Source organism: Leopardus geoffroyi, chromosome A1, assembly GCF_018350155.1.
Source record: "Leopardus geoffroyi isolate Oge1 chromosome A1, O.geoffroyi_Oge1_pat1.0, whole genome shotgun sequence".
NCBI lineage: Eukaryota > Metazoa > Chordata > Mammalia > Carnivora > Felidae > Leopardus > Leopardus geoffroyi.
Window position 1 is genome coordinate 197,452,448 of NC_059326.1, and position 9,889 is coordinate 197,462,336.

The following is a 9,889-nucleotide window of genomic DNA, read 5'->3' on the forward strand; positions in this document are numbered from 1 at the left end:
TCAAAAGGACCAGGCTGGTCCCCTATGTCAGAAGAATCTCTGGAATAGTTCAGCCTTTCACGGTACCTTCCTTTGGTTTGTAAAAAGGACCCAGAGCTGGGATGGGTTATCCAGAATTGCCTTCCTTCGGTCTGTGCCCTACCCCCTACTATTAGGCTCCCCTGGAAACAAAAGTGACCTCTAGGAGATGGGGGCAGGACATGTTTGCCCAACTGTATCGGACAGGATATGATATCACCCTTCTGGGAATGGGTCAGCTGAGGAAATCCTTATTTGTGCGACAGGAGTTTGCTCATTCCAAGGGGACTTTAACAGCATGGCGGTGTTAATCAGTTGCTAACTCTAGATCAAGCTTTCTCCGGGAAAAATTAGTGGATATGTTGCCGTCTTGGCATCTCTGTGTGAAGAGACACTTCTCTGTGTTTAATGTTGTATTGATCATCTACTAGACTGGGGTTTAAAAATTAAAATGTGCCCAGGGGCAAGGGAGCATAAAAGTACAAGGCTGTCCTTGTGCAGTTTGAGACGAAGCAGTGGCAACTGGGCTCTGCCCTAGAGACCCGTACCTGCCCCACTAAAAGCAGGCGATCCTACTGACTAGTGTCATGTAGGAAAATAGGGGCAGGGATGGAGACCTTCCCCTCTCTGGCTTTTTCAAGAGGAGCTAGGAATCCCAGATTTGATATCTCGATTTCCCAGTTTCCCAACGTTGGCAAAGAATTCAAGTTCATTGAAAACCTGAGGAAGGGCAAATAAAACATGTCCCATCACTCTGGCCACCAGATGGCCCATTTTTCAGGGCCTGCATGACCCACGAAGGCAGGAGCCATGGCTGTTATACTTACTACTGTGTCCCCCCGCATCATGCCTGGTGCAGGGTTGGTGGTCAGTAAATATCTGTTGAGTGAACAAACGAGCAATCCAATTCTTATTCCCCATGTTGGACATTCCCAGGAACTAGGCAGATTGAAAACCAATACTGTGACTATAAATTCTGTTACACCACTGAGATGCTACACTTTTGCATAATGACCCAGAGAGAGGATGGAGTGGGGAGTGTGTTTTCTTCAGACAGACTGAGTGTGGAATACTAGGCCTCCACAGTCCTCCCTTCTGGGGACCTCCTACCCTTCAAGCTCAGGGAGAGGCTCTATCCCTGCTGGTCAGAGGTCAGCATCTTCCACTAGCGCGGGGGGGGGGGGGAGGGGGTAGGGGGTAGCTGATATTCAGGGGGAACCAACCCACAGAAAAGTCTTCTCCTGGAGGGGGTCATTTTTGTAACAAATACTGTGTTACGGATTGAATTCCTATGTTGTAGAGTCCTAACCCTCTCTTCCCAGAATGTGACCTTATCTGGAGATATGATCTTTACAAAGGGACCCAAGTTAAAAATGAGGTCATTAGAATGGGCCCCCGTCCAATATGACTTGTGTCCTTATCAAAAGGGGAAATTTGGAGACACACAGAGGAAAGATGATGTGAAGGGACACAGGTAGAAGACGGCCATTCACCCCCAAGGACAGAGGCTGGAACTGGTTGTTTCCATGGCCCTCAGAGGGACTCAATCTTGCCGACGCCCTGATTTTGGATTTCTAGCCTCTAGAACGGTAAGACAATAAACTCCTGTTGTTTAAGCCACCCGGTCTGTGGTACTTTGTTGTGGCAAGCCTAGCAAACGAATATCCACTGGTTTTATTCATTTTATAAACACTTGCAGTGTTTCAAGCAATTCACAACTATTAACTTACATGTTCTTTATAATAACTCTATGAGAGAGGCACTATTTTTAGGTCTCGTGTGGTCAGATGAGGAAGTGAGTGAGGTACAGAGAAGGTAAGTGACTTGCTCAAGAACACACAGCAAGTAGGGGGCAATTTCCAGTCTGTGCCCTTAAGAACTAAAGGAGAACAACTTAACTGGTGAAATATTCAAAAAGTCAGAGGTGCTTCCACACTTCTGGTTGTTTTCTGTTCTTTTACAATGGAATCTGGCTACCGTTGGAGCTCAGCCAGCTGTGGACCGTTCACCACAGCAGATGATATCTCAGCAAGATAAAGCCTTTGCCAGATAGGAAAACTGGAGCTCAGAACTGATATCACTTCCTTTATGCAACACAAATACTCTTGAAATCACATTGCGATTTTCAGAGGTGTGTTATACTCATTTTGGATGGTTTTTAAACGGTTCCTTACGTTATTCCCCCAACACCCCCGCCCAGCCTCAAGTAATCATTTGTTGACCAACTGCTTCATTCACTTGGGAAGCATGGTTTAAAGAAAAAAAAAAATCTCCATCTTTATAAAGTATAGAGTCATTTCTACTTTATCTAAATTTGGCGAATTTAAGATCTCTCTAGAGGGTGTCCCGCCAAGTTTGCGTTTGTAATGGAGACTGTTCCTAAAGAATTCCTGGAGCTCTTGACCTGGCAGAGCTTGCGTCTTTCGCTGGATGTCTTCAATTTTGAGCTCCCAGGCCTCTCCACACCACTCTGCTGCCTTCTCTCCTCAGCACTGTGCCCTGCGAGGCTGAATATTATGGGCCCGTCAACCGCCTTCCTTGCCCTCTGGCCCCTGGTTGGATTGGGCCAATGGGGAGCGTAGTAGGAGATGGAGGCAGGGAGGAGAGAGAGGTCAGGCAGTTACCAGCCTTCTAGAACTTGGCTGTCCTGGCTTCTTGTTCGCTTCTCTGCATGCTTCTCACACACTTGCAAAGGCTCCTTCTATTTCGCCCCCTTCAACCTGCCCGTCTGTTCCCTGCCAGGACCCTAACTGATAGTTTCCTCCCCTTCGTTTTTACCCTATAATCCAACAGGTGCTAGGCCATGTAGATTTTATTTTCTAAAAGACCTTTTCCCTTGCAACGCCCAAACTCCTGGCCCTCAGACCTTTTCTGAACCAGGGTAGTTTTCTCTCAGCTAGGATCCCAACTTCCTGTCTTGAATTTTCAACCCATGCCATATACAACACTGGGTTAATAATCTTTCCGAAGCCTTCCTTCAGGAAGCTATGGCTTTCCTATGAACAGAACCTAATGCTAGCTACAACAGCGGCACAGCATGCTCATTTCCAACCAGAGGGTGGGGTTCTTATGATACTGTCATTCTAGAACCTGGCTCCGCTCAATGGCCAATTCACCTTCAGATTCAACTCCATCCCCTGGGACCCGATGCCAGTGAGTTTCTCACGTGATTTCACTTAATCCTCACCACAACCCTGCACTTTGGCGTGATCGCTCACTTTCCATACGTGATAAAATTTAGGCTCAGAGACGTGAGCTCTCCAGTTCAAGATCACGGACACAGTGCACCACAGATCTTGCATCTGAACTCGGGGACCCATACACCAAAGCTCAGGTTCTTATAGCCCCAGGATGGTGTCTGCTTACCTCCTGGTACGTTTGTAGGGGTGATATAACCCCTCAATGGTCTCTTTAGCAAAACAGTCTACTCCAAAACAGCGACTCCAATCCATGATGGAGACCAAGGCAAGGGTCAGAGGACAGGAAAAGCCGATGGGGCGAAGGAGGGTGGTTCTCAGCCCGACCGTACATGGTGTGCATGACGCTCCCCAACCTGGAGGATGGGCCGGTGCTGAGTTTTATGCCGACGACAAGCCATAGTTTTCAGGAGCTCTGGGGGTTCTGACCCACGTAAGGAGAACCGCATTTTGTGGCACCCAGAATCGACTCTGGAGCTCAGGGCCTCTGGCACCTGCGGTAAACTCAGTTTCCCCTGGCTTTGGACCAAGGGGCTTGGGAGCTCCTGGGGCCGACATGGGAATGGGCAACACTGACAGGGAATAACCAAAGATCTCCTGTTGCCTAACAACATGCAGATTAGATGGGGGTGCCTCCATGGCTCCGTGTGAAAGTGATGGGGTTGGGGTCAGCGCCTTTCTTGCTCTGTGGGTTCAGAAAAGTGGCCAGTGGTCACGTGGACGAGTGTGGGATGACGGACAAGGCTCTGACGGAACAGAGCAAAGGCGCACGGACAGCATGCATCAGCGGGACGTTCCGTTGGCATTCCGCCCACGTCTGTACCACCACCTCACTCCACCACCTCCAAAATTACCGCTTTGTCTCGAATTCCTGCTCTGTGGGGTACTAACGCTCAGCTAGCTTTTGGAGGAAAGCGTTGTGATGAGACTAGAAGCGCCCTGAGAAGTCGCTGATGGAGCGCTCCCCTGGTGTTGCCATCTGAGCCACGGGTGTCTCACGAATACAAACAATTTCATGTGTGTTTACAAAGCGTTGTCTCGTGATCGCGCTCAATCCTCAAAACCACACTTCTGGTATCCTCGATTTACGACAACGGTGTGACATCTGAGAGGCTGAGTGACCCGCCTGCTGATGACACAGAGCCCACATTGACAACGGCCACAATGACCACCGTGGTGACAAGGACAGCGCCGTCACTGACATGAGGCCAGCTACGGCCCCAGCACCACCCTCCGCATTTTACACGCCGTGTTAATATTTATCTCCATTCCACGCAAGGTGGGTCCCATCGTCCCCAGTTTGCGGTGACGACCATGCCGAAGACCGCGCGGCTGAGGAGTGGAAGAGGAGGACCAGAACCCTGGGACCAGCGGATCCCAGAGCCCGAGCTCTGTCAGCTGTTACATGCTCTCCCAAGACCTCCGTCCCACACTCCTCCTGCCCAGAAAACAACTTCAGAATAATCTCATGCTTTGCCCCACTTCAACGGTGACATCTGAACCACTGAGCAGGCACGATGCACCCTGTCAAAAATGCAATGCATCCAAATACCTTTCTTAATCCAACAACTAACTGCACGGCTTGAAGAGTCAGCTACAAGGCGTCACCGGTAAAACCAGAGTAAACACACCCATCTCACGGGCTGGGGGTGAGAGCTGGGGAGACCATGCAGGTGAGAGGCTTAGCACACCGACTGGTGGAGAGTGAGGACCCAGTACGTGGAAGTGAAAGAAAAACTGAGTAAGACTTTCTCTTAGGTTCAATTTCAGGCACGAGGATTACGTAAGAATTTCACATCCCAAAGGGGAGAGCATTTTTGCTTAGATCGGGCCACCTCAATGACCTTCTGCCAACGCCCCGTCCCTATAACCTGGTGACCCTGTCCACTCCTTCACTTCCGTGAGGTCTGACTTCTGTTCTCTCCATTTGTGGCCTCTCAGGCTTGCGAGGAGCCTCGATGATGATGGACCCCAGCCCCCGAGCCCTAAGATGAGTGGCCACAGTGTTCCCCCAGGTAGCCCTTAGAGAAACACTTCTTCTTATGGGGAGGGACCTTAGGGATCCCCACGGCTCCCCATGTCACTGTACTCTGTTTATTTTCCACTACGCCTGGAAGATGAACGCACTCTCCCTACTTAGAGAGGCTGGAATAGCATTTCTGTTAGTTTTCGTCTTCTGCAGTATTCAACTCTATTGGTCGTTATTTCTTTTTTTTTTTTTTTTTTTTTTTTTTTTAAAGTAAAACCTGTTTCCTTCTTTTAGGAACATTCGGTGTTGCTACTGGGACAAGAGAAAAGGGCAGGGCCAGCTGCTTGTGAATTTATTTCTCAGTTTCTTGAAAAATAGATGAGCCATCTTTCTCTTCCATCATTTAGTGAGAAAGGACTCCCATAAATCCGTTTCCCCCCCTAGAGATAGTGACAAGTGACAGGCCATTCACATCTTGGCTGAAAGGACGCAGATGCAAACGTGTGGCCCACTCAGGTGAGCAGGTCTACAGAATTTTGCTCTTTTCCTGAGCCTGGGGTAAAGCCAAAGCACCAGTCCAGATTGTGAAAATCAAGAGGCAAAATTCTTTGGCTGGAAGAGGCAGAGGGAGTTCAGCCACACTCCCTTGCTTAGCAGAGCTATGTAATACACAAAGAAAGACAGCAGAGAGATGAGTCATACAAATAGATAGTAAATAAATATATTTCATTTCCATCTCACTGGCTGTTGCTTTGTTTTCCTCCCCTCCACGCCACCAGCCTTGAAATGGAGGGAGGGTGGGGAAATCGTGCGTTTGGTCTGGACACAGCCTCCGAAGGTACTGATTTTTCTAGCCTTGCTGTTCAGCTCTAGCGTCTTCAGAGGAAACTTACAGATTTGGATTCAACCCTTCTCGTTTTACTGAGCAATCTGGGATCCAGAGAGGAGACAGACGGGAAAGTCAGAGACCAGGGAACTGAATGCTGCTAGGGGTCTTCTGATGCAACAATCCCACCTACCACTGGAAGGACAAGCTAAGCTGATGAGGAAGCAGGAGGGAGAGGATTTGAACCCCGACCTCCTCTCCAGGGTGGTGGTCATCTGGGTGCCCACGGTCAAAGGGACTATACTCAGAGAAACCGACTGGGCCTCCTTGCATTTCTGCCTGCGTGTCTCAGCAGCCGAGGCCCAGCCCGGCAGCAAAATGTCTGGTCCTGTCTCTGCAAAGCAGTCCTTGCCTCTAGCCTGTTAGAGACCTCGGCCGAAGGGCTCGTCCCTTTCCTCTCTTCTCAGGATGGCCACACAGCTTGTAGGTGTGTGGAGCCATCAGCCCCCGGCCCGTGGGGCTGCAGGCTCAGAAGCAGGATATTTCACAATCTCTAGACCCAGAGGTGGCTTCCTGATGATTTGTTTATCAAACTGCTCGCTCCCAGCCCACTGCCTGCCCACATCCACCCAGCACCAGCCCCAGCGCCAGCCTCCCTGCTCCTCCCAGCTTCAGGACAAGCCAGGTCCTCCGTGGCTTTCCAGCTGTGTGCAGGGAGGTCTCCTCAGAAGCCCCACAGTCAGACAATGGCCACGTTCGTTAGTGCTTCCTAGGCCTTCCCAGGCATTGCTAGAAGGAGAGAGGCAGCCTTCCCCGCAGAGGCAAGTGTTGCTGCCAGTAAAACATTAGCAAAATGACCATGAAAAGCCAGATCCAGATCCCTCTTCCCGGGGGGAGCACAGGAAGGACCACGAAGGAGTCTGGGGGCCATGTGTCCACCACGATGGCAGGCTTCCTTCCTCCTTCCAGGCAGCCCCAGCGCAGGCTCCTGCACCTCCCGCCCCCACCCTGTTCCCATGGCAAAGGAGAGGAGGACCCACTTACTGCTCGTGTTCATGGTGATGCCTTTGCACTGGGTCTTTCATTCAATACGGAGGACCCGGTTGCTTTTTAAATCTTGCGATCTTCCGACCTCACTCATCACCTGGGGGGTGAAAAGGCAGTCCAGTGCCCGCTCTGTATCCTCAGGTGCTCTCCTCTCCCTCTGCGGTCCGACCCTCGCGGACTGGGCTGCAGCCACTGGCCTTGAAGGCGAGTGGGCTAACGGGCGCAGGTGAGAGCAGGGAGGAGGAGGCGGCGGGAGGGCACGCGCGCCGCGTCCTGCGGCCCCTCGGACCCCAGTGCCGGGCTGAGCGGGGCTGCCAGCGCCGGCCCGCGCGCACCCCCGACTACTCCGTCCCCGCGGCTCCGGAGCCCAAAGGGGGTGTGGACCACGGGGAGGCAGGGCGGGGGCAGCGCGTCCCCGCCCGGCCTCGGGAGCAGCCACCGCCCCGGGACCCACCTCTCGGCCAGCGTCGGGAGCCAGAGGCCCCTGCCCGGGCCCCTGCGACCGGCTCATGAATCCTGGTCCTCGTCTGGAGTCTCGAATTCCAAGGCGAGCAAAGCGAAATAGGAGAGCTCGACATCCATGATGCGGGCTCGCGGGGTGGCAGCGCGGGGGGCGCGGCCGCTCGCTGCCGCCACCTGCTGGACGCGCCGGCGCGTGGCCAGGCCCCGCCCCACCAGGCTTCTCGCTGGGTCTTGGGGTGTGATGGCGGGGGGATGCAGGGGACCCTTGTACCCTGGGGCCAGCCGAGGGGTGCTTGAGCGCTTCTTTCCCCTCCCTCAGTGCCGGGGTCTATGCGGAGACAGTGTTAGGGAAATAAAGCAGTCACTGGGAGGGGCTGTGAGGAAAGGATGGGTTTTGTAGGAAGACAGTTTTCACTTCCAACTCTGCTTCTTAAAATTTTCAAAAATGTTTATTTAGTTTTAAGACACAGAGCGCGATCAGGGGAGGGGCAGAGAGAGAGGGAGACATAGAATCCGAAGCAGGCTCCAGCCTCTGAGCTGGTCAGCACAGAGCCAGCCGTGGGGCTCGAACCCACGAACGGTGAGCTCATCATGACCTGAGCTGAAGTGGGTCGCTTAACCGACTGAACCACCCAGGCGTCTCCTAACTCCACTCCTAACCTGCTCCGTGGACTCTGGTCTTGAGCAGGTCACTGCTGTTTCTGCCTCATTTTCCTCACGTGTGTAAGGTGGCGGTTGGACCGAGTGGGTGGACAGGACGGGTTCCACCAGCCTCCTCACATGTGTCCCTCCCTCCCCCTTTATGAGATTCACTTGGGACAATTGTTTATCATCTCCCTTCCCCACTAGAATCTTAACTCGTTGAGAGTATGGCTCTCATCAGGTGGGTTCACCACAGGGCCCCCCATCCCCAGAACGTTGCCTGGCACATAGGAGGTCTCAGTAAACATTTGTTGACAGAATGCCCCAGGTCTTTTCTGGATCTACTATTGTACAGCCCTCAGAGCAGAAGGTCTGGGAATCGCCACCCTGAGGTCGTTCCCCATCTGTGGCAAAGGCAGGTATGTGGCCTCCCGGCTCAACCTCACTGGTTCCCCCAGTTTTTGTATGGCCAACTGACTCTTGCCCAAAGTATTATTATCATTATCTTTGTAATTAGTTCTTGCGGGTGTGGATTACAGAAACCTGTATTCTGATTTTTTGGTCGTGAGTAATGCCGTGGGGTGGGGTTCCTCACAGTCCCCTGACTACTTCTGTCACCTTCTGAACTTAATTCATGGTCACAGAAGCATGACTTTTGAGTACAGAAAAACAAGATTGGGAGACTCCCTGATCCCTGTCTATAGAAGGACTCTGGTTTGAGCATGTGTAGAATCAAAACGTGGGGAACACTCACACCCCAGGCTTATGGACGTGCAAACAGTCGGTCACCGAGGCTGAGCCACCTGCCCTCGGACACGCAGCATCTCACGGTGGAATTGGACCAGTTCCCCTCGCTCCTGGCTTGGTTCCTTGTGAGAGTGAATCAGTACACAGGAGTCTGGGATGTCAGGGCAACGGTAGGTGACCACCCGCTCAAAACTGGGGAAAGAGTATCTTGCAGATAAATACAACATTTCCTGCCTTATACAGGACTAAAAAAATTGATATGGCTCACGATCCCAACACGGCACAGTCCTTAAGGAATCATCAGATAAATCAAAGGGTCAGCGGTTTTTGAAACACATTTTGGTAGCTTGTTAGGGTTTTTTTCCAACGGGCAGAAAATAACCTTAACTTCCTCACAGCAGGCGTCAAAGTTCTGTTTACATCAGACCGACTGAGATGGTCGCAGAATGCAGATTCCCAGTTTCCTGGTTTTCTTGCTCTGCATTTGAAATGAGTATCCCAGGTGGTTCATAGACCACCTTTGCTACTGAAGAAGCCAGGGGCCTGGAACAGCTTTGAAAACATAGAAAGTGATTACTATATACACGATTCCAAAAGATCTCTTTAAATTTGCATGTACTTTCTCTTTAAATTTTCAGATTAGAATTCCTTATTCAATTCCTAAGTTTCATGTAACTTGCTAGGTTCTAATGCTTGGAAAAGTTTTGTCCCCCCCCCCCCCACCCCGCCCCGGGAGCAGGGTCAGGTAAGTTAAATAGGTAAAATTAATAGGACTGTTCAATAAACATATTTAGTTATCACCCAAAGCCTCAATGTTCAGAAATTGTCAGATAACAGGATATTGTCAAATCAAACCATAGCATTCATTCATTAATTCATGCACTCAGTACGCATTTATTGAGTGTCTACTTTGTGCTAGGCCCCATGCTGGCTGCTGGGGATACAACAGGACAGACAAGGACCTGCTCTCCTGGAGCATAA

The 9,889-nt window shown here is 51.3% G+C and overlaps 1 protein-coding gene across 8 annotated transcripts in view; it reads right to left on the bottom strand.

Annotated features, from left to right (window-relative positions):
* ABLIM3 (actin binding LIM protein family member 3) overlaps window positions 1-7,683 on the bottom strand; it is a 111,470-nt gene extending 103,787 nt beyond the window's left edge. For 3 of the 8 annotated variants that reach the window (XM_045437637.1, XM_045437650.1, XM_045437618.1), the window contains exons 1-2: window positions 7,512-7,683; window positions 7,055-7,154 (exon numbers count right to left, since the gene is read on the bottom strand). In XM_045437637.1, the coding sequence (XP_045293593.1) occupies window positions 7,055-7,067 (13 nt within the window). In that variant the 5' untranslated portion in view covers window positions 7,068-7,154; window positions 7,512-7,683. Of the gene's footprint in view, window positions 1-7,054; window positions 7,413-7,511 lie in introns of those variants that run through there. The other 5 variants (XM_045437679.1, XM_045437659.1, XM_045437643.1 and 2 more) reach the window with 4 other exon arrangements.
* Between the last annotated feature and the right edge of the window lie 2,206 nt (window positions 7,684-9,889).